This window comes from Lissotriton vulgaris, chromosome 7 (assembly GCF_964263255.1).
Source record: "Lissotriton vulgaris chromosome 7, aLisVul1.2, whole genome shotgun sequence".
Taxonomy (NCBI): domain Eukaryota; kingdom Metazoa; phylum Chordata; class Amphibia; order Caudata; family Salamandridae; genus Lissotriton; species Lissotriton vulgaris.
In genome coordinates this window covers 248,615,393-248,641,143 of record NC_141695.1, presented here as the reverse complement: position 1 = coordinate 248,641,143, position 25,751 = coordinate 248,615,393, and the positions used below count along the sequence as shown (strand labels likewise).

The window sequence follows — 25,751 nt, the reverse complement described above, 5'->3', positions numbered from 1 at the left end:
GGTATGCTGAGACGTGAGTCCCAGGCTCTCCACATCACTGGAGTCAAGCTATCCAGGCTGAGGAAGGCTGATAGCTAGAAACCGATCCTTAGATGCTTGATTCCGGTCTAGGAAAGACATGGCTTGGTAGTTCAGGCTGGACTGTTCCCATGAGGCACAGGGTCAAGGCTGATTTGCATATAGCCATTGTCTGACCTAGGGTGGTGTGGAGTGCAAAAAAACGATGGATTTAGGCCGAGATCTTTGTACTGGGGTGAATGTAAGACATTGTTCTGCATTCTGTCCATCAACTGTGTGTTTTGCAATTTTCACCTCGAGTGGGCTGGGTATGCTCAGACGTGAGTCCCAGGCTCTCCACATCACTGGAGTCAAGCTATCCAGGCTGAAGAAGGCTGATAGCCAGAAACCGGTCCTTGGATGCTTGATTCCGGTCTAGGAAAGACATGGCTTGGTAGTTCGGGCTGGACTGTTCCCATGAGGCACAGGGTCAAGGCTGATTTGCATATAGCCATTGTCTGACCTAGGGTGGTGTGGAGTGCAAATAAACGATGGTTGTAGGCCCAGATCTTTGTACTGGGGTGAATGTAAGACATTGTTCTGCATTCTGTCCATCAACTGTGTTTTTGCATGTTTCTTTTATCCATCCCCAAATTAATTTTGACCCAAACGCATGCCTAGGTCATAAACAGCAATAAAAGTTTACTTTCCATTGACACTTTGTGCTTTCTTTTGCTTGTTTTCCTAAAAATGAAAAAAATCCATATCCAGTCAAATATGTCCTGTCTTTTTGTTTATCGCATTGGTATGAAAACTTTATTGTGGTGTGTTTATTTGGTACTGCTCGACCCTTGCACACACTCTTCCCTATTCTTTTGATATCAGTGATTCTCTTAAGAACTGCATTTGTGATATAACAGGATCATGTTTACTAAGGGTAGTAGTCACAAAAAAATAATTACATTTCTAACAGATTCTGTACTATTCAAATAGTATCTGTCACTTAAACTGACACAAGCCAAAAGGCCTAGTTGTACCTAAAAATGCTACTTAACCCTACTGAGTTTGACAATGCTTTTTATGGTATCTAGTACTACTACTGTTTATAGCCCGAAATATGACCATAGTATATATTAACCTTCCATATTAAGCAATGTTGTTTAAAAAAAGAATGCACATAATTGACCATTGGCACTGGATATCCTCACTAATAACAGTGTGGAATGATGCATGCAGACCAAAGTCTATGTGATATTACATGCTCTGCTTCAAAAAATATTTAGAGATCCCTTTCTTCCTACATCACTAAAATAGTCACAAATTGCACCAATGAGAAAATAACAGGATAAATGTGTAAAGCTAGCTGCTACAGTGACCTACAGACTCAAGATGCGTCTGATCTTGATATTTGTCATGAAAATGCATGAGGGCTGTATATTTGTACTGTAGTTTGTAGTACTGTGAATTTGTGGTACTATTTTTACCAGTACTTTGAGAAAACTTTATATCCTCCTATTTGCTGGATGTGGGTAGACACGTTTGATTTCCTGTATCTTATGATTCTTGTTAAAAAATGTCCATGATTACTTATTTGGATCTGCATGATGAATCCATGTATTCTCATTTAAAAAAAAAAAACTACAAACATAAATGGCTGTACTATGAACTAATTCCAAGTGGAGAACTGCAATTTGCACGATGGGGGCCCAACTAGGGGGAATTATTACAATCACCAAAATACTAATCTACTACAAATTGGCATATCTATAATCTCCAATTTAAAATTTTAGAGATGCTGAATTTCAAACCTACATAAAAACTATGCTGTAAGTTGTTATTTTGTTTTCAGATGATATTTAGCCCTATTTTCAAATTATATTCAGGTTTGTACAGCCATAAAAGTAGAGGGTTTCTTCTTAGAAATTCTTACCTCCGTTCGCCCACATCAAGGAAAAATCTGTGAATAGAAAGCACAAGAAATCCTGTCAGTCCATCAATGGCAAGTCAGTGAGGCTGTGCGTGGAATGCATTAAGATAATCTTGAGATCATGAGAGCAACACCAAGGCATTTACATCAATTATGTCATGCACTCATGTTATATTTTGAAGGGTGCTATTGTGATATGATTTTCAAGCATATTTTATGTTCTGACAGGATTCATATTATTAGGGGCTTCACTGGCTCCCCACAGATATACCCGCTTTTTTAATAAGCCTGCAGTGAGTTAATCAAATTGAGGTTTGGTATACAGACAGTACAGTTAGCATGATTTGCCTCTTCCTGTTTCTGAGCAATGCTCTCTAAAATAATGCACTAACCTGGAATACTACAGGCTACATGAATCCACTATAGAAGGCACATACCTACACGCACTGGGGTCTGCACTGAGTCAGCACAGCCTATCGTGTTACAGCATTAAATAGCATTCCTAAAATAATATAGGTCCTGAAGTGAGGACGCTATCGGCAGCAGTTAATTGAATTATATTATATGTATGTATTGAGGCATAAAATTAATTATAATGCAATACTTAATTCCATTTGAATGTAACCTAGTATCTATCTAACTATCTGTCTATCTGTCTGTCTGTCTGTCTGTCTGTCTGTCTGTCTGTCTACCTATGTATCCATCTATACAAAAACCTAAAGGTTAAAGTAACATTGTAAGTAACTATAAAAACAAACTCTGTTTTTGCTTTCTTTTTTTAGAAACCTTATAAATTCACAGAAAAGTAACATTATAATTAGGTGAATACATAAGTGGTAACATTAAAGATTTGAACAAAATAAAACAGATATTCACCAGTATTAGTTAGTAGCACCCATCCCCCAGGGCCGTTGTTTTGAAAGGAGAGGGGTCCCCGGGTGCCACGCCCTAGTTGTTATCAGCCCCTGGGATCACATCCCGAGAGCCACTTATTTAAATATTAGGGAGGGGGCCTAATAAGCCCTGCGGACCTCATCCTCCAGGGTCACTCTTTTGAATAAAGGATCGAGGGGATGTGGGACTACCCTCCCTGCGATGGTTACAGCCTCGGGGACCCCAAATGCTGTGGTCCTCCATTAATGTTAGAGGAAGGGGCATTCAGCCCCTCCAGTCGATTTCAGCCCAGCGTCCCAATTCCCCAATGTACAACACTATTTGAACAAGGAGGAGCAAGCGTGTGATCTACTGGGCCGATTTGATCCCCGGTGACACCATCCCAGAGGCAATCACCAATTAAAAGGTGGGCATGTAGCCCTCCTCCCCGGCCTGATTTCAATCCTGGAGACCCGTGCCCCATGGCCAGGAAAACCAAATGTTGGTGCCCAGGTGCCCATCCAGGGAACCCACCATACTATTGTTGGGGGCTGTGGGGGGAGCCCCAGCCTACTCTCTGCATCTGTCAGGAGCCGATATGGCTTCCACAAAATGGGAGCAGGTGATGATGCTGCTCCCTCCAGGCAGGAGCAATATTTAGATCTTTTTCTCTGCTCGCATCACTGCGGTCAGAGAAACAGATCTGAAGTCAGCTCCCAGTTACTGGGAGCATTTTTGAAGCTCCATCCAGTTGGGAGCAAACATCATGTTTGCTGCTGCTTGGCAAAAGAGTTAAAAAGGCTCTACATATTCTCATTGCGTGCCAAATACTTTCAGTTCCTTTATATGCATATGTGCTGATTCTTGAATCACAATATTATGACCAAGTGGAAAATACACTATATTTACATGTTTTCTACACAGTTACACATATCATCATTGTCTGCTAAACACTACCATTTAATATGTGTGCATGTGTATTGAAGCTAACAACAGGCATAGCATTATACCCAAGTGTGCAATACTATACACAGTAATCATTTCATTACATTGCAGCTGTAACATTGAGTGTCCCCAGCTGTGCCATTTCTTAACGCACTTCGGCCCACGTGAACTAATCATGAACATTTCTGATCAAATTCAGCACTGTACTAGCTCTCCCTTCACAATATTGTGCCCCAATTGGCAATAATGTAATATTTTCTACATGCCTCCTGTGCTTTATTCATGTATATGAGTTGATAAAATGTTTAAAGTTATGCATGCTCATTCTGGACATATTTACAATTTCATAATCCTTTAGCCAATAATCCCATTTAACCTACCCATCTCCCAACAAAGCAGACTTAATGAAAAAAGAAAGGATCTCAAAAAAAGAGAAGAGAAATTATAGAAAAAGATATCTCAGCTCTGTTGTTTTTTTCAGCCCAGAAGACCATCTTGCCAGATGGTTTGGGGTGGGGCTCGGCCCCGCCCCATTTACAGTTCAAAAGAATCGCCTCCAGCACACAAAGGAACCTGAGTCTAGCCTCTTGTCACCTCAGCATTGACAGAGGAAGGGAAGAACTTTAAAGAATCACATGCATAGGGAATCCCCCCTATGTCAAAGTTTGACACCAGGTATGAATGATAGACCTCCCAATCCACTCATCAGTATTCTCCTGGAGTTCTGTGGCCTATTCTGTGATAACAAAGGGCCTCAGAATGGTAAAAGCACATGTGCACATCTACTGCACCTATGAGCACCAGTGTAACATATATCACCTCCTTCATATTCCAATAATTGTTATCAAACAGGTATACAAATGATAGGTCAAATAAAAACAGAGCTCATTTTCATCCTCTTTCATATCCTCTCCTTTTTCTTAGCACTTAAACACCCTTATCAAACAAAGTATGCTGCTTGCTCTTACAACTCATTAAATGTTTTAGTATTTATGTGCACTCACCAAGGACGAGGAGAAGAAAGAAGAGCTGCATTTTCATCATCATGAAATTCTGCTGCTTTGATGGATCACAGGAAGAAATCTGAATCTTAATCAAATAGAGAAAGTTTCATTATTCAATTGATCACCTGTTCCAGTGTTGATTGAAATTGGTTTTAAAGTTCATACACAGCTTTAAACATTACCTCATTTGACCAATAACATGTGTGAAGAACAGTATGAATGGTAATTAACTGACATTTACCCAGTGGTCCTTAACCTGTAGTCTAGGGACAACTGGGGACTGACTGTGATGCTTACCCCAGGGTTTCTGGGACTGGTTAGAAAATGAAATAATAAAAAACTAATTACTGAAGTGTTACCCATTACAAAACCAGCATTAAGCTAAAGATACAACCATCACTGAGACCTCTTAACAAGTGTGGTCAGTAATAAGAAAACGTGTTTAGTGTGCTACCACATACAACACTCCTGTTTCAAATAAGTGCAATTGAGACATTACCAAAGGCAATGACCTACAAAAACATACAATGAATGTCGGGTGCACAACACACTTTAAGCTAGTAAGGTCACAATTTACTATAATGAGAAAATACGTTTTGATTAGTAATGATGTTTTATTTTAAATATGTCAAGATAAATTTGACAAATAGATGCAATTGATTGGTATTCAATATAAATCACATAGGAACACCACATATGTATTAAAGCAACATACAGTACAAATTGGACACATATCTGATACAGTACAGAAGACGTTGAGATACAGGCACAAGATACAATTATCCAAGCACAGCCAGCACAGCCAACATGTGTTTCATCTTTGACCAAGACTTCCTCAGGACTACTGACGTATAACATCAGCTGCTACCAGATTGTAGTCTACTAATCCACAAAATGTATTGTGTAAAATAATTAATCCTCTCTAAGGTTACCAGTCAATAACAAAGAGAGTGTAGACCAGCAACGGTCCAGTGTAATGTGCAGTGATCAGTAAAACTTACAACAGGTACTCACACCCCTGAAAAGAGATGGTTTTCTTTAACTCAGGATCCATGTTCAGGACACGTACATGCAGGGGACTGCAGTAGGGTAGACACCATTCATACTTTTTACTGATCGCATTTGATTTGATTTCACCCTGGACCATTTTGATAGAAGACATTTGCCATGTTTTTGGAGGAGTATTCCACCTTCTAATTTCCAGATCATGCCCTTCATGTCTTGATATCTTCCTAAAGATTATTATAAAATATCTAGCAAGGACTATTCACTTTATACCAAAGTATCAACCTTTTATTAATGTTAACTCATGTTTTTCCACTTGACAATTACATATTCAGGATCAGGAATGACAGCAGCGGAGATCTGTATTCCCGCTTCTGTAACCACTTTCATGCATGTGTTAGAACTGGGATTTCTGGTTGACTGAGGAAATCACCCCTCTAGTCAGAGCAAGGGAGTTACACGCCAAAGATGCTCACCCCCTTGGTAGCATGGCATGAACAGTCAGGCTTATCCCGGAGGCAATGTGTAAAGCTTCTGCGCATGCACACAGAAACAACATCCAAGGCACACTAAAAAAGGAACTCCACACATGGTTATATAAAAATAGCCTTGGTATTCTCATAACGCATTAGAATAGTAAACACATAACATACACTGTGCCAACTGGCACGGGCAATATTCACAATGGATTATTTACACAGGACAGGGCCACGTGGGCCACTGTCAGGATCAGCACTTAGCAGAAATTGGTACAAGTAAAAATAGATCCTAAACATACCACCAGTAACTACTGGTAATCACTGTGCTCCACCTCAACCTGTTACATATACTACATTATGCAAAGTCACATCAGGCGCAAATTACATACTGCGCCAACCTCACCAGCATAAACACATTATGCAATCTCCTCACTAGTCTAAACACATTAGACCCTACCTCTTAAGTATAACTCACATTAGGGGCGTACCTCACACAGCGAAACCTAATCTCACTAACACAAACCTAAATAGGTAAAACAACCTCATAAGCCTAAACCATATCTAGAGGTATCAAACAGGGTGCGCAAAACATACTAAATGAATTACATTTCCTAGCACCACAATCACTTCAGCACATAAATCACATTAGGGCTTGCGCCCTATATGTCTACCTGTCCCCCTGGCCAACTGGCCATCTCCAAACGGGTTCAAATGCCCTGTGTCCAGAATGTAAGGGCGCGCTGCCAAGGCACCGCCAGTCAGGGGTGCGCCATCTGCGCAAACCTAAACGTTGCAGCTGCGCACTTCTTACTGGACAGCTGAGAACCATCACAGGCGGCCTAAACGCTGCAGCTGGCACTAAGTGCTGCGCAGATGTGGAGGGCCTGGCACCTCTGTGCCACTTCTGTCCCTCTCAGGGACTCTCACCAGAATTGCGCCTAAACAGTGCAGCTGCCCACTACTTGAGGGGCAGCTGGCGATCTACATCTGAGGCCTGGCACCACTGTGCTGCTCCATGGAAAACAATTGCCCATCAGTGGAGCCCACAGGCTCAGAAAAAAATATGATCCACGCTGGAGCCTCGGGGGCTCTGATCAAGTAGGAAAAATGGGCCCTGGCATGGCTGTGCCCTCGGGGGCCTCACTGGGGCTTCTAAACAAAACTCTGCCCCCATGTTGGAGCAACGTAGGCTCTAGGACTAACTTAGGCTAGGCATTGGAGCCATGCAGGCTCTGTCCCCAAACACATACCTTTGGCTCAGAAAAAAATGAGGCCAATACATTTGAAAAGAACACTGTCCCCTCTTGTTAGAGCGCGCTGGCTCTTAAAGGCAAAACCTGTCAGACAAAGTAACTGCTTTCCCAACCGTGGAGCGGCCCGCTATGGCGGGACTGCTCAGGCCCTCACACTGTCCTCATCTTGAGGATCCACTCACCGGCTTCAGAAGCAGGATCCTGCGCTCCTCGCTGCACTTCGGGACTGGCGCTGGGGATCATCCCTACTTTGCCGGTGTTCTGAGTGGTCTGTGCGGGGCTTCCCTGTGCTTCACTGGAGCCCCACCAAACAGCATCTTTCCCCACTTCACCCTCCTTGGACCCAGGACTTCGCTATGGAGCCCGCGAGGCCTGTCGGCACTCTCTTCACCCTGGCCCCCTACTGGGACCCGGGGCTTCACTGGGGTGCAGGCAGGGCTCTCCAGCATACGGGAGCCCTGCTCACTGCACCATCTTTTTCGCTCCCTCTCTTCCAGTTCCGTCTCAAGGCCCCGCCCCCAACCAGGCAGGCCGAGATGGCGATTCAATTTGAACAGCAATGAGGGGTTGGCTCTCTCCAGATCAGGAATATATCACAGGGTGGGCACCCTCTCCACGTGGCACTATAATGCAGGGTGGGCACCTGCAAGGAAGACAGTGGACACCAGCAGTCATGTGGGGTGGGCACCCACCGAGAAAACAGCAAATTGAGTGGGGAGGGCACCCGCCGCTTGGGGCATGTCATGGGAATCTTTTACGCCGGGATTCCCTCCGTCACGTTGATCAGCCCAGCGCTGCGGAGCCCTCATGCTCCTCCTTGGGGAAAATAAGAAGATCTCACATAGAGCTCACACAGAGCTAGAAACAGGCAAAGGCCCTGCCAAGGTCCAGAGCAAAAGCATAAGGTCCAAAGAAAAAGTCCTGGAGGCAAAGTGGAGCAAAGGGGACCCCAAGCAAGAGATCCTCCAGGCATCCAGGGGCTGGGCAGGGCCCAGTGAGGCAAGCCTTCCCCTGGGCCCCAGCAGCAGCACACCCCTGGTAGTTTCAAGTATCAAAACAAGAACAAAATCATGGGGTCACAGCCCCTCTTTTATACACACATAATCCTCTGTCTTAAAGGTGCATGCAATGGGAAAACCAGCTACAACTGGTTCAGGGGTACTCCTGAGCACTTTGGTTTGCTCATCCCCTCTCTCCCTTTCACTAGCCAGGCTAAGGACATCAGACGCACCACACGGGGTGGAGCCAACATTGTGGAGGGAAGGCACCGCCCTATTCAGGTCCTAGGTGCAACTCCTCCCTCCCATCGACATGCAGATCTTCGCATTCACCACCGGGCAGACCCATCCTGACTCCTGGAGCCAAGCACACCAGCCAGCTCCTGTCAATCACAAGACAGACAGTCAATTCACATTCACTGCACACAGAAATGCCAACTGTGGCACTTCTACACTAGACACATTAGATCTGCGCACACCGTCGCACAGCATTTAATCTCACGAGTCCGCACATACCAAACTCGCCCCAGCACTCCCCACACTTCAGGAGCTACCATGGCCACATATATCCCCATTCATTCCTATGGGAGGGCAGGCAACTCTCACCACACATAAACAGAGAGCACACGCACTTTACACTGGACCACAGTGAAAAAGTGCGCAGAGGCCTAAAATCCCCAACACCAGGTTACAGAAACAGGCTAGAAAAATTAAAAACGTTTCGGGGTGAACCTGCCAAAAGGGCCAAGTCCAACAGCATGTGTAAACATTGTTGCTGAACACCTTTAGGAAATCTGGCCTGTAGACCATACCAAGTTGCCATACCAAATTATACCACTTTTTTACATGGCATATTTAGTTTCCAGAGGATCCCTATCACATGCACCGCCTCAAGGTTCAATCTTATCCCCTGCTGTCTTCAACCACCTACATGGATCTCTTTGGCAGACTACTTGCATGAATGCGATTAAATTCCTCGGTACGCTAAAGAAATGTGCTAGTCTCCACTGCTACAGACATCCAGTTCTCAATATATGCCTGCATTTCATCTGGACCTGGTTGCCCAGCACCTACCTAAAGGTCAGTTCCAAGGAAATAGAATCCCAACAACAAGTGATAACCTTGCTCTATGATATGAACCTGAACTTTTACCTAATGATAAGTTACTTGGATTTACCCTTTACATAGACTCGATCTTCAAGAAACACATCAGCAAGAAAATCAAGAGAGTCTGCTACAAACCATCTACACTAAAGAAAGTTAAATGTTTCTTTCAATAAAAGCAACCCGGTACTACTAATGAAATCAAATTAAGGGCACCCCATTTGCCACAGGATGCCTCATTAAGGGTCTAAGGAAACATGACCTATCTGAATAAATGATTCTGTCTCCCAGGGATGAAACAGAGCATCCTGAAAACCATATGCATTATCCTCAACATGTTCAAAACCTGTACACTGGCATATCTGGCTGCCAACCTCCGTTGTTTTTTTGAACATCTGCAGCCAGGCAACGGAGACATGCAACTGGCAAGAAAGAGCAAGGTAACAATCTGCTGGTGGAGCGGAGTTCTGTGCCTCTTCCTTACTTATTATTGTATGGCTGTATTAGTGTTTAAATAAGTGCATATGTGGGTGTCTTAGTGCATGTGTTACTGTATGTTTGGGTGTGTTAGTGTATGAATAAATGTATGCATAGGTCTGTCAGTGTATGTATTACTGTGTCCCTGTGTGTGTACATATATGCTTCAGTGTGTGCTTCGGTGTGTCCTGTATGATTAAGTGGATGCCTCAATGTGTCGCTGTATGCGTGCATGTGTGAATGGGTATGTCAGTGTTTAAGTAAGTGGGTATTGATGTATCGGTGTATGTAGTACTGTGTGTGTGGAGTTTTCTTTGCAGCTTATAAGTGCATATACAGATGTATCAGTCTATCTGTCAGTGCATGCCTTGATGTGACAGGTTATGCGTCAGTGTATGTTTGGGTCTCTCAGTGAATGAGTGTGTGTATGGGTGTGTTACATTATATGTCAGTGTCTGTGTGGGTGTGTCAGTGTATTTGTAGGTGTGTTTCTGGCTATGTCATTGTATCAATGAGTGTGCTCATGGGTATGTCAGTCTATGTATGACTGTGTGCCTAGCTGTGTCTGTGTAGGCATAGGTGTGTCCCTGCTTGTATCAGTGTATGTGTAAGTGTATGTTTGTGTCTGTCACTACATGAATGAGGGTATGCATGGGTCTGTCCCTGTATGTCTTAGTGTGTCAAAGGATGTGTCAGTGCATGAAAGAGTGTGAGCGTGGGTGTGTTTGTGTATGTAGTATTGTATGCCTGTGATTTTTAGTGTATGCATCAGATTTGCCTGTTGGTGTGTCTTTGAATGTTTCAATGTGTCCATGGATGTGTCACTGTATGCATCAGTGTCTCACGGGGTGTTTTAGTTTATGCATAACTGAATGACTAAGTGAGTCTGTCAAAGCATCACTGTGTACATGGGTATTTTAATGTCTCAGGGTGTGTATGAATGAGTATGTGAATGTATTACAGAATTGATTGGTGTATTTATGGTTGTACCAGTGTATGTTTCAGTAACTCCCAGAGTATGTCAGTGTGTATGAGTGAGTGGGTGAATATATGAGTGAATAAATCAGTGTGTGCCTCGTTTTTTTGGTGTATGTTTCAATGAGTACTTGGTGGGTTAATGTATGCATTAGTGTTTAACTGGTTGTGTCAGTGTATACATCAGTGTGTGTCTACAATGGAGAAAATAATAAATTTTTGGTAAAATACATTCAAAAGAAATACAAAAACAATAATGATAATAATAATAATAAGGAGCAAGAGGAATGTCTTGAAGATTCTGGTGATGAAGGACCAGCCCTGAAAGGCAAAGTATTGCCGGGATTTCTTTACAATTCCTTTCCAGAATCTAAAACAGTTGCAAAGTTTATGGAATGCAACTTCCTGAATGAGACCCTTTCAAGAGAAAAAGTCCCAAAATACTGGAGAGGGGCCATCGACATCCAGGGCTGCACCAACTGTGGAGAGACAACAACCATGTATACAACACTATGCTTACAGCTGGTGAATAGTCTGCCAATGTCATGGTCGAGTCAGCAAGGCAACATTTTTGTTGATCTTTTATTTATTTGTTCCAGTTTTTTCCACAGTTCATGTGTTTCTGGATTAACCCCCCCCCCCCCATTTTTGGCTATTTTGTTTGATAAAAAATGCAAAAAATACCAAATGTTAGAAAAAAACTGTTCCAGAAAAAGGGAAGAAATAAAGGTTCTTGTCAGAACAGCCCTTTATGGTTAAAAAAAAGATAAGCTGTATGTATGTGTGTATATATAAAGTGTGTGACTGTGTCTTAGTGGCTGCTTGGGTGACTGACTAAATGTGTAAGTGCCTGTATAGGGGAGTGACTGGCTGTATGAGTGACTGACTGGGTAGATGAGAACCTGTATTAGTGTGTGAGAGACTATATGAGTAAGTGAGTGAGTGTATGAATGGGTTTATGAGTGAGCAAGTGGGTGAGTGAGTTGTTGTATATGTGAGTGACATAATGAGTGTTTAAGTGGCAGTATGAGTGTGTGAGTGACTATGTGAGTACTTGTACGGTTGAGTGAGATGAATGCATGACTACCACTATGGGTTAGTGAGTGACTGTGTGAGTGACTGCAAGCGTAAGTCAGTGTCTGTGTCAGTGACTGTATGAGTGAGTGACTGGGTGAGTGAGGGGCTGCATGGGTGAGCGAGTGGGTGTGTGAGAAATTGGTCATCTGTTGTGGTACTCCCCAACCTTTTTGCCTGGTGTTTGATGCAGCTTTTACTGAGGTTTACTGGGTCACTGCCAACTAGCCTCCCAGTAGCAGTGGTCTTTCCCTAAAACCATACCACAATGGCACACCTACAGAAAGCCCTACAAGTCCATAGTAAATGGTACCACTGGTATCTAGGGCATTGGGACTGAAGATGATCTACTGGGGCTGCTGCAGAGGTTGTGCTTCCTAGGGACCCTTCACCAAGACCAATCAAACTGTTATTGTAAGCTGGTGTTTTGGTGCAGAGAATACTGAAAAGTTGCAATGGCACACAGCGCTGTATGCCATGCCATCATGCACTGCATGAGGTAAAAGTAAGTCACCCTTACAGCAGACCTTTCAGCCATAAAGCAGGCTGCACTGTATCCCATGTGTGAACAAATGTGTATGAGCAGGTATGACCCTGTAATATCAACTCCATTCTTGGATATTCTAAGTGCACAGGGAAGTCGTAGAGAGTACATGGGCTGGATACTTGTCATTACTAGTTTCCTAGCTCTGTGATTGCTTCACTGCACCCTAATATGTTTGGGCAAGTCAAAAAACTCTTCCCTGTGGAAGCATGGTCATAACTATAACTAGCTACTGGCAACTACCACCAGGATCTATATACATACTGGTTTGGGCTTTGTGTTGGCAGGAAATGAAACATTCTGTATACAACATGCACTCTTTGGTAGCAGACCTTATTAAGTGTATGTGAGGGTACCAAGATACTACCATTTTACATCAGGTGAAATTCTTCATCTCAGGTGAGTCTGTTGTACATTAGGCAAACAATCTCATTAGGAACACAATCTCATTAGGTGATGTTTTCTTATACCAAGGTATAATTACCACGTTTAGGTATTAACAACATTTTGTCAAAAAAGTGATTCAGACCAACACAAAATGTTTCTAAGTACTTTTCCTCTCAGTGCAAAAACATGTTTTGCGCTGGTAAGTAGTCTGAAATGAATGCAAACCAGTGCAGAGCACTGCTTTTCATTTCTTAGTATCAAGGGGGTGTTCCATGGTTTTTACATAGGCATTCCTATGTAATCATCCATGATTTTTGACACTAAGCCCTATCTACTAATATTAGTATACAGACACTACTTGAAAGCAGCAGTTAAAAGATGAAATGTTTTAATTTCTTCGAATCTGCTTGTCTGCTGCATTGTACAGTACACACACAATGTAGGAAAAGTTGTAAAAGTCTAAGCATAGTATTATGTACTGGAATCAAACACTTCCAGTACAAAGCCTATGCTAGAGTCAAGATCACACCCTTGCACTGTGGTGCAGAGCGGTGTGTATTGCACTCAGCACCAACATTCTGTGCGAGCAGTGCTAGGGACAGTGGAGGAGGGTGCCATATCTCTTTAGATATGGTGCATTCGTGCTCTCTCCAGCTCACACAACGTAGCGTAGCATTTATAGTTGCTGCATTGAGTGACACTTTCTTAAACCTGGCCCCGGGTGTCTAGTTTCAGACATCATTGACCAGGTCAATATTTAGGTGATGTCGTAATTTCAATATTCAGACTTGAGAAATCAGTGAATTACTTACTTACTCACTCATTCTCTCACTCACTCAGTGTATTCTTCGCTTATTTTCACTTAACTGTTCATCAGGTTCTGTATATTTCATGATGCATTAGAATGGTTTCAATGCCACTTTAAAACCACGGATGAACACAATTATAATAATGTTGGTTTGAGGGAATAAAATGAATCAGTTTCTTTTTCATGAGTTAAAAAAAATTCTGTTTTACCTCTCTGACTGTCAGCATTCTCAGGCTTTTGAAGGAAAACCTTCCTGAAAATTCAAACTGCTTGCTACTTATTTTAGCAAAATATTCTGCCAAAAATCAGCACCATGTCAAATGCTACTTATTCCACTAGAATTTTTTGCAGACGTTTTAAACAATTTGACGATTTCATGAAATTTTCAAAGTGTTTTCATAAAATTTCACAATACATTTAGAAGTTACATTTTACAATTTCACAGGAGCCCAATAAAAATCCCCGTAATCTCCCGTGATTCATTTATATTAATACATAAGTGGCATCGGTTAGTGAAGGATGGTTTTAAGCATGAGAAGCAGAGGAAAGAACCATTCTGAAGCTAAGTAATATCGAATGTGAAAAACGACTGCTCATATTGCATTTAGCCTGTATGGTTATGCCCGATACCTGAGTCTGTACCATGAACAGAGCTGACCCCTTCTTTGTGCGCAATCGTGCTTTCTAAAATGTCCGCACAGAACTTTTAATAATAAAATAAAAGTGCCCTCACTCCTCGGTGCTTTCAAGGTGTGCTTATGAGATGGTTTTCCATAGATGCATATGGGCTTCATGAATTCAGGGTTCCATACTCGGTGAATCATGAGTGCTGCATTCACTAACCTACTGCAGGCTGCTGCATAGCTATCAATCGTGCAGCATGTACAGTGGCACCGGGGCACAGGCTCCATCCGAAGTATGCCTCTTCTTTACTAACACATTGATATCAAGGGTGCATTGTGTGTGCTTGAATTAGGCCTATTGCGCCATTGCTACACTCCTAGTCATAGGCTGGTTACAAACCTTTCCATTTCCAGGGACTTATCTCCCAGGGTAAATACTGCTGGCTTTAACCCTTGGATTGAAGTATTGTTAGACATTTCAGGTGTCTGGTTCTGAGTTTTTGAGGTGTTGAAGGTTTATTTTGTTCTAGGCTGTTTGACCTGTTCGATGGTGTATTGATCTATACCCGATGCAATGTCCAGATGCGATTTTATCAAGGACCTGCTAGTCTCATCCTGTCCACCCTCTCATTGCCCCAGTTCTTAATTGTCACATCTTATTACTTTCCCAACCCGAGTCCTGTGATATGGCGCCTGAAACGTTTCCTGCTTTCACTGTGAATGATGCATCAACTTTGCCTTTGTGGACTTTGTTTGTTATTACTTGATAGCTGTAATATTTAATTAATGAGAGATCTCCTAAGATTTTTTTTTAAAAGCAAGAACAAATGGAGATGTTTTGTTTCCATAAGAGAAACTTACATATACCTCTAAATGCAAACCACACAAATTACCACATGTTAGACTAATATACAGGTACACAGATGCAGTAGTGTCACAATTGACAGTAATTGCAGAGACTAATGAGGTACGCGCCGTTTATACATTATCTGTTTAAATATATGCCATTATTTATTTTGTTGTCCTTACTGACATTACATAAAGTTAAGAGACAGTTTTTCAAGACTGAATAAACCATTGAATTGAAGACAGTGAAGCTGCTCTAGTAAGCAAAAAAACATATAAAAAATAAAGGTTTGGTAGATACAACTCACCTCAGCTGTTTTAGCTCTGAGAAGCACTACTGCCTGAAACCTGTTGCTGCTAGGAGGTGTGTCAAGGTTATATAGCCAATGATGATATTAAGGCATTACCATAGTAAATATAGCGTGATGCGCTTCTGCCAATAGCAGCACTGCCAAAATGTATATTTGCAAAAACATCTTACGGGGTGATTCTTTAGCAGATGCACAAGGACGCAAACATATGTCTTATGATTAGCAAGAACACATCTACAAGGATGCATACAAGGATGCATGCATCATAAGTCTCATGGTTAGTGTGAGAAAATTCCCCTCTTCCCTAGTCACTCGCATTTTTGTGAGCTGATGCATCTGCTATTTTATTGACCGGGCCTCAATGCATGTTCTCTGACCACTAAAATAGGTCAAAATTGCCTAAAGCCATAACTGGCATATTTAACTTTCTCACAAGCCGTGATATATAGTGCCTAACATACACCCATGACATGAACATTTAAATGTCCCCTATTGACTAATGCGCCACCCATCCAGTTTTGTGACAGCACAAACATGACTCAAGTCCTACCATAGAAGCCTGGATGCTTCAAGTTTAAAACTGCAAACCCATTCAAAATGAATCCTTTTGAGGGGAGAAAACCTATCCTTTAAATAAAAGAATGCCACCTATAAGAATGCATTGTAGCAGAAAAGGCAGGGCACATAGAATTTAAATGTAGGACATTTAGAAATATAAAATCAACATGTTCTTACAGTGACTGGTCCCCAAAAGCAATTTATACCTTAAAAACACTGGTTGGTCATTAGAGAAACACTGGAAGCAATATTACACTAACTCTGCTATTTCAGACTAAGGGCTCAGTAGAAAAATAATGCAAAGACTGTGTTTAATATGTATTAAAAAATCAAACATTAAGGGAAAGGGACTTTTAGAAAGTTACTCTTTCCCTCCCTGACGCTCCTGGAGGCTAATTTACATCAGATGTTGTCTTTCGGGAAGATTATGATGAGAGGGGCTACTCTTCTGGGGCATGCCTGCCCTAAGGTGCATTTATATGTGTATTCAACAAGGACCCCCTGATTAAGTGAATCTTACAATTCCTAGGTCAGGGAAAATAGTACAATTGAGAAGTATCAACCTAGGCAATTTAGAAGTTTAACGTACCATAATGGTGAAAAAAGATAAACAGTTCACTACAGCTGGCTAAAATACAATATATTTTATTTATTAATTAACACAGTTAAAAAAATCATTCATATAGTACAGACATAAGGTTTAAGAATTCATAATACACATCTAACATAGATACCATTACATAAAAAGTTAACAAAACAGATTAAAAAATCTTTATCTATAATCGATAGGTGGCACAAGAATGAGTCTCTACGTGCGTTTCGGCGGCCAGCGCCTTCTTCCTGGAGCAGCCACGTAATATCTATAGAATAAAGATGCATATAAAATACAAAATTATATCGTTTCAAAGTTATATATCTCTATACATAAAATTCTAGAAGTAGGTGATTTTAATAAAAACATTCGGCTTCACAGACGAAGATTTTGAAACAATGGTACGAATCCCATCTACTTTTGGCGCCACTACATCAAATGGCAGCCAACACAACGATGACACTAAAAAACTACTAGAGTTAAAAAAGAAATTAAAAAGAATTGAAGCGCATGGGGAATTCATGCTGGCCTACTTACGTCTCGGTATTATCCCTATGGGTCTCCGAGTGAGAAACATCCCCGGCCTCTTTGTTCACTACAAAGCTTTTTTAGACAAATGGAGCAGAATTGCTAGTAGATGCTCAAGGGACCTAATGATGCTCATTGTTGAAACCGCTAAAGAATTGGCCGCCGAAGTGAGATCTGAAGTAGAAGAACTAGAAAATAAGATCAAAAAAATAGGTAATGTAGATGAAGCAATAAAGAAAATTGAGGAATGTAATAAAGATTTAGAATCATTTACTAACTACTTAGAAAAAAGAAAAAATGACAAGTTACTGAAAGATAAAAGATTTGCAACTCTTGAAAATACTTACCCCTACCTGAGACCAGACTTTTATCAACAGAATCATTATACCACTGAAACCAGGGACCAACAACAACAGAAACAACGTGTGAATACATTTTCTGAAACCTCAGACTCTGAAAATGAAAATAATGAAGGGTACTATGATTCAGATCTGATCTATAACCAGACACCTAATAGAGGAAATCGCAGACAGCCTTTTTTAGGGAATCGCGGGGGGGGCAGGGGACTGTGTATTATGAATTCTTAAACCTTATGTCTGTACTATATGAATGATTTTTTTAACTGTGTTAATTAATAAATAAAATATATTGTATTTTAGCCAGCTGTAGTGAACTGTTTATCTTTTTTCACCATTATGGTACGTTAAACTTCTAAATTGCCTAGGTTGATACTTCTCAATTGTACTAAGGTGCATTTATATCACAGTAGCAGCACTGATAGGGAAGATATGGAGTTAAGCGAAGGGGCCTGCTTTGTGAGAGGATCTTGTGGTGTTGGTGTGTGACCTGGTGTCCGGGTCAGGCAGTCTGTGCCACAGCAGCCTATCCCGCTCTGCCCATGTCCCGGGATCTGCGCTATGATAGGCCACAGAGCTTAGGTGTCATACTTGACAAAAGACTCAAGCTAATCTCAAACATCAATTCCATGGCCAAGAGCGCACGTTATCAGCTGCGCCTTTTAAGGGGGATTCGTCGGATCTTCCCGTAGAATGACCTACAAACCTTGGTCCAATCGCTAGTTCTCTCTAGACTGGAATATTGTAATTCTCTTCTGACTGGCCTTCCCAAATCTCACCTCTCCCCCCTCAAATCCGTCCTCTATTCAGCAGCTCGCTTCATTTTAGGGTCCAAACGAAGTGACCACATCACTCCTATCCTGTCTTCTCTCCGATGGCTTCCCATCAAGGCTAGAGCTGTCTACAAAACAGCGTGCATCACCCACAAAGTTTTGCACTCTTACTCTCCTCGCTATCTGGCGAAGAAACTGAAATTGTCTGGAGGCTCAAGAACTTCTCGGAATGCGGAAAAGTTCCTTCTTGAACCCTCTCCTTTTAAAGGGAAAAATTGTTGGCACAATCGTTCTCAGGTAATGCGGAGAGAATCTGGAACTCGCTTCCTCCTTCGCTCCATGCCATCACCTGCATCCAGATCTTCAAAGCGGACCTCACATCTCTTTTATTCCAAAGACACTTTCAGAACTAATTCCGTCCCTCTCAGACCCCTCCAGGAACTTCTTTAGTCATTGTTAATTTGTCACATATATTTTTGTTTGTACATCCAGTGCTTGCTGCGTTTGATATTGTGTTCCTTTTGCTTGCGTTGTTTTGATTCTATAACCTGCTATTTTTCGCCTGGAAGTTCTTTAGTCGTTGTAAAATTTGTCATATTTATTCTTATTTTTGCTTGTACAGTCTGTTCATGCTGTGTTTGAGATTGTGTGCCTTTTGCTTGCGTTGCTTTGTTTCTATGGCATGTTATTTTTGTTTGTTCCATTCCTGCAACAGTCCTCTCATGTAACGTAACTAGTTCTATTGTACAGTGCACTGACGGTATGCAGACAAAATATCGATATTTAAATATCGATATACAATAATATTGAAGTTTAAATATCAAAGGGACATAATATAGAAGGTAAGTAATATTGATAGATTTAATATCGATATTAGTAATATCGAAGTGTTAAAAATCGATGTTAGTAATATCGATGTTAATAAATTCGATTTTACTAATATCGATTTTTAAATTATTTTTGTGTAAATTATTATGTATTTATTATGTTTTTAATTTATTTTTATGTAATTTTGTATTTTAAAACTGTAGTGGGTTGTGGGTTTATAGGGGAATAGGATGGGAAGTAATTTAATCATGTTAAATTAATTATTAATTAGTATGAATTATAAATTAATTTTAATTAATTCATAATTATTTTTAAATAATTTGTAATTTATTTTATTTAAATGATTAATTGATAATTATGTTCTGTAGCGGGTTGTGGGTTTATAGGGGAGTAGGGTGGGAAGTAATTTAAATGTAATTAAGTACAAATGTTTTTTAATTAATTGTTTTGTTAATTATATAATTGTTAATTAATTATTAATTGGTAATTAAATATTATTAAATGGTATTTTTTATAAAAAAAATTATTAATTATATTTTGCTAATCATGTTTTTAATAATTATGTATTGGTATTTGTAAATGGTTTATATTTATTTAATAGTTACGTTTTTTAATATTTAAAAAAATACATTTATTTATAAGTATGTTATGTTTACCCCTACGCTATCCAACACTTTCCCTACTGTTGCACTCTCTGGAGTTGGAATAGTAATTGTTACCCCTACGCTATGCAACACTTTCCCTACTGTTGCACTCTCTGGAGTTTGAATAGTAATTGTTACCCCTACGCTATCCAACACTTTCCCTACTGTTGCACTCTTTGGAGTTGGAATAGTAATTGTTACCCCTACGCTATCCAACACTTTCCCTACTGTTGCACTCTCTGGAGTTGGAATAGTAATTGTTACCCCTACGCTATCCAACACTTTCCCTACAGTTGCACTCTCTGGAGTGGGAACAGTAATTGTTACCCCTACGCTATCCAACACTTTCCCAACTGTTGCACTCTCTGGAGTTGGAATAGTAATTTTAACCCCTATGCTATCCAACACTTTCCCTACTGTTGCACTCTCTGGAGTGGGAATAGTAATTGTTACCAATAGGCTATCCAACACTTTCCCTACTGTTGCACTCTCTGGAGTGGGAATAGTATTTGTTACCCTTACGCTATCCAACACTTTCCCTACTGTTGCACTCTCTAGAGTTGGAATAGTAATTGTTACCCCTATGCTATCCAACACTTTCCCTACTGTTGCACTCTGTAGAGTGGGAATAGTAATTGTTACCCCTAAACTATCCAACACTTTCCATACTGTTGCACTCTCTGGAGTTGGAATAGTAATTTTTACCCCTACGCTATCCGACACTTTCCCTACTGTTACACTCTCTGGAGTTGGAATAGTAATTGTTACCCCTACGCTATCCAACACTTTCCCTACTGTTGCACTCTCTGGAGTGGGAATAGTAATTGTTACCCCTACGCTATCCAACACTTTTCCTACTGTTGCACTCTCTGGAGTTTGAATAGTAATTGTTACCCCTACGCTATCCAACACTTTCCCTACTGTTGCACTCTTTGGAGTTGGAATAGTAATTGTTACCCCTACGCTATCCAACACTTTCCCTACTGTTGCACTCTCTGGAGTTGGAATAGTAATTGTTACCCCTACGCTATCCAACACTTTCCCAACTGTTGCACTCTCTGGAGTTGGAATAGTAATTTTAACCCCTATGCTATCCAACACTTTCCCTACTGTTGCACTCTCTGGAGTGGGAATAGTAATTGTTACCAATAGGCTATCCAACACTTTCCCTACTGTTGCACTCTCTGGAGTGGGAATAGTAATTGTTACCCTTACGCTATCCAACACTTTCCCTACTGTTGCACTCTCTAGAGTTGGAATAGTAATTGTTACCCCTATGCTATCCAACACTTTCCCTACTGTTGCACTCTGTAGAGTGGGAATAGTACTTGTTACCCCTACGCTATCCAACACTTTCCGTACTGTTGCACTCTCTGGAGTTGGAATAGTAATTTTTACCCCTACGCTATCCAACACTTTCCCTACTGTTACACTCTCTGGAGTTGGAATAGTAATTGTTACCCCTACGCTATCCAACACTTTCCCTACTGTTGCACTCTCTGGAGTGGGAATAGTAATTGTTATCCCTACGCTATCCAACACTTTTCCTACTGTTGCACTCTCTGGAGTTTGAATAGTAATTGTTACCCCTACGCTATCCAACACTTTTCCTACTGTTGCACTCTTTGGAGTTGGAATAGTAATTGTTACCCCTACGCTATCCAACACTTTCCCTACTGTTGCACTCTCTGGAGTTGGAATAGTAATTTTAACTCCTATGCTATCCAACACTTTCCCTACTGTTGCACTCTCTGGAGTGGGAATTGTAATTGTTACCAATAGGCTATCCAACACTTTCCCTACTGTTGCAATCTCTGGAGTGGGAATAGTAATTGTTACCCTTACGCTATCCAACACTTTCCCTACTGTTGCACTCTCTAGAGTTGGAATAGTAATTGTTACCCCTATGCTATCCAACACTTTCCCTACTGTTGCACTCTCTGGAGTGGGAATAGTAATTGTTACCCCTACGCTATCCAACACTTTCCGTACTGTTGCACTCTCTGGAGTTGGAATAGTAATTTTTACCCCTACGCTATCCAACACTTTCCCTACTGTTGCACTCTCTGGAGTGGGAATAGTAATTGTTACCCCTACGCTATCCAACACTTTCCCTACTGTTAAACTCTCTGGAGTTGGAATAGTAATTGTTACCCCTACGCTAGCCAACACTTTCCGTACTGTTGCACTCTCTGGAGTGGGAATAGTAATTGTTACCCCTACGCTATCCAACACTTTTCCTACTGTTGCAGTCTTCGGAGTTTGAATAGTAATTGTTACCCCTACGCTATCCAACACTTTCCCTACTGTTGCACTCTTTGGAGTTGGAATAGTAATTGTTACCCCTACGCTATCCAACACTTTCCCTACTGTTGCACTCTCTGGAGTTGGAATAGTAATTGTTACCCCTACGCTATCCAACACTTTCCCTACTGTTGCACTCTTTGGAGTTGGAATAGTAATTGTTACCCCTACGCTATCCAACACTTTCCCTACTGTTGCACTCTCTGGAGTTGGAATAGTAATTGTTACCCCTACGCTATCCAACACTTTCCCAACTGTTGCACTCTCTGGAGTTGGAATAGTAATTTTAACCCCTATGCTATCCAACACTTTCCCTACTGTTGCACTCTCTGGAGTGGGAATAGTAATTGTTACCAATAGGCTATCCAACACTTTCCCTACTGTTGCACTCTCTGGAGTGGGAATAGTAATTGTTACCCTTACGCTATCCAACACTTTCCCTACTGTTGCACTCTCTAGAGTTGGAATAGTAATTGTTACCCCTATGCTATCCAACACTTTCCCTACTGTTGCACTCTGTAGAGTGGGAATAGTAATTGTTACCCCTACGCTATCCAACACTTTCCGTACTGTTGCACTCTCTGGAGTTGGAATAGTAATTTTTACCCCTACGCTATCCAACACTTTCCCTACTGTTACACTCTCTGGAGTTGGAATAGTAATTGTTACCCCTACGCTATCCAACACTTTCCCTACTGTTGCACTCTCTGGAGTGGGAATAGTAATTGTTACCCCTACGCTATCCAACACTTTTCCTACTGTTGCACTCTCTGGAGTTTGAATAGTAATTGTTACCCCTACGCTATCCAACACTTTTCCTACTGTTGCACTCTTTGGAGTTGGAATAGTAATTGTTACCCCTACGCTATCCAACACTTTCCCTACTGTTGCACTCTCTGGAGTTGGAATAGTAATTTTAACTCCTATGCTATCCAACACTTTCCCTACTGTTGCACTCTCTGGAGTGGAAATAGTAATTTTTACCCCTACGCTATCCAACACTTTCCCTACTATTGCACTCTCTGGAGTTGGAATAGTAATTTTTACCCCTACGCTATCCAACACTTTCCCTACTGTTGCACTCTCTGGAGTGGGAATAGTAATTGTTACCCCTATGCTATCCAACACTTTCCCTACTGTTACACTCTCTGGAGTTGGAATAGTAATTGTTACCGCTACGCTATCCAACACTTTCCCTACTGTTGCACTCTCTGGAGTGGGAATAGTAATTGTTACCCCTACGCTATCCAACACTTTTCCTACTGTTGCAGTCTTCGGAGTTTGAATAGTAATTGTTACCCCTACGCTATCCAACACTTTCCCTACTGTTGCACTCTTTGGAGTTGGAATAGTAATTGTTACCCCTACGCTATCCAACACTTTCCCTACTGTTGCACTCTCTGGAGTTGGAATAGTAATTGTTACCCCTACGCTATCCAACACTTTCCCAACTGTTGCACTCTCTGGAGTTGGAATAGTAATTTTAACCCCTATGCTATCCAACACTTTCCCTACTGTTGCACTCTCTGGAGTGGGAATAGTAATTGTTACCAATAGGCTATCCAACACTTTCCCTACTGTTGCACTCTCTGGAGTGGGAATAGTAATTGTTACCCTTACGCTATCCAACACTTTCCCTACTGTTGCACTCTCTAGAGTTGGAATAGTAATTGTTACCCCTATGCTATCCAACACTTTCCCTACTGTTGCACTCTGTAGAGTGGGAATAGTAATTGTTACCCCTACGCTATCCAACACTTTCCGTACTGTTGCACTCTCTGGAGTTGGAATAGTAATTTTTACCCCTACGCTATCCAACACTTTCCCTACTGTTACACTCTCTGGAGTTGGAATAGTAATTGTTACCCCTACGCTATCCAACACTTTCCCTACTGTTGCACTCTCTGGAGTGGGAATAGTAATTGTTACCCCTACGCTATCCAACACTTTTCCTACTGTTGCACTCTCTGGAGTTTGAATAGTAATTGTTACCCCTACGCTATCCAACACTTTTCCTACTGTTGCACTCTTTGGAGTTGGAATAGTAATTGTTACCCCTACGCTATCCAACACTTTCCCTACTGTTGCACTCTCTGGAGTTGGAATAGTAATTTTAACTCCTATGCTATCCAACACTTTCCCTACTGTTGCACTCTCTGGAGTGGGAATTGTAATTGTTACCAATAGGCTATCCAACACTTTCCCTACTGTTGCACTCTCTGGAGTGGGAATAGTAATTGTTACCCTTACGCTATCCAACACTTTCCCTACTGTTGCACTCTCTAGAGTTGGAATAGTAATTGTTACCCCTATGCTATCCAACACTTTCCCTACTGTTGCACTCTCTGGAGTGGGAATAGTAATTGTTACCCCTACGCTATCCAACACTTTCCGTACTGTTGCACTCTCTGGAGTTGGAATAGTAATTTTTACCCCTACGCTATCCAACACTTTCCCTACTGTTGCACTCTCTGGAGTGGGAATAGTAATTGTTACCCCTACGCTATCCAACACTTTCCCTACTGTTAAACTCTCTGGAGTTGGAATAGTAATTGTTACCCCTACGCTAGCCAACACTTTCCCTACTGTTGCACTCTCTGGAGTGGGAATAGTAATTGTTACCCCTACGCTATCCAACACTTTCCCTACTGTTGCACTCTCTGGAGTGGAAATAGTAATTTTTACCTCTACGCTATCCAACACTTTCCCTACTATTGCACTCTCTGGAGTTGGAATAGTAATTTTTACCCCTACGCTATACAACACTTTCCCTACTGTTGCACTCTCTGGAGTGGGAATAGTAATTGTTACCCCTACGCTATCCAACACTTTCCGTACTGTTGCACTCTCTGGAGTTGGAATAGTAATTTTTACCCCTACGCTATCCAACACTTTCCCTACTGTTGCACTCTCTGGAGTGGGAATAGTAATTGTTACCCCTACGCTATCCAACACTTTCCCTACTGTTAAACTCTCTGGAGTTGGAATAGTAATTGTTACCCCTATGCTAGCCAACACTTTCCCTACTGTTGCACTCTCTGGAGTGGGAATAGTAATTGTTACCCCTACGCTATCCAACATTTTCCCTACTGTTGCACTCTCTGGAGTGGAAATAGTAATTTTTACCCCTACGCTATCCAACACTTTCCCTACTATTGCACTCTCTGGAGTTGGAATAGTAATTTTTACGCCTACGCTATCCAACACTTTCCCTACTGTTGCACTCTCTGGAGTGGGAATAGTAATTGTTACCCCTACGCTATCCAACACTTTCTCTACTGTTGCACTCTCTGGAGTTGGAATAGTAATTTTTACCCCTACGCTATCCAACACTTTCCCTACTGTTGCACTCTCTGGAGTTGGAATAGTAATTGTTACCCCTACGCTATCCAACACTTTCCCTACTGTTGCACTCTCTGGAGTGGAAATAGCAATTTTTACCCCTACGCTATCCAACACTTTCCCTACTGTTGCACAATCTCTGGAGTTGGAATAGTAATTGTTACCCCTACGCTATCCAACACTTTCCCTACTGTTG

The 25,751-nt window shown here is 41.4% G+C and overlaps 1 protein-coding gene across 1 annotated transcript in view; it reads right to left on the bottom strand.

Annotated features, from left to right (window-relative positions):
* LOC147701308 (von Willebrand factor-like) overlaps positions 1–15,688 on the bottom strand; it is a 48,471-nt gene extending 32,783 nt beyond the window's left edge. The window contains exons 1-3 of the mRNA XM_086930029.1: positions 15,628–15,688; positions 4,747–4,831; positions 1,928–1,954 (exon numbers count right to left, since the gene is read on the bottom strand). Coding sequence (XP_086786155.1) covers positions 1,928–1,954; positions 4,747–4,789 — 70 coding nt within the window. The 5' untranslated portion in view covers positions 4,790–4,831; positions 15,628–15,688. The remainder of the gene's footprint in view (positions 1–1,927; positions 1,955–4,746; positions 4,832–15,627) is intronic.
* Positions 15,689–25,751: the final 10,063 nt, after the last annotated feature.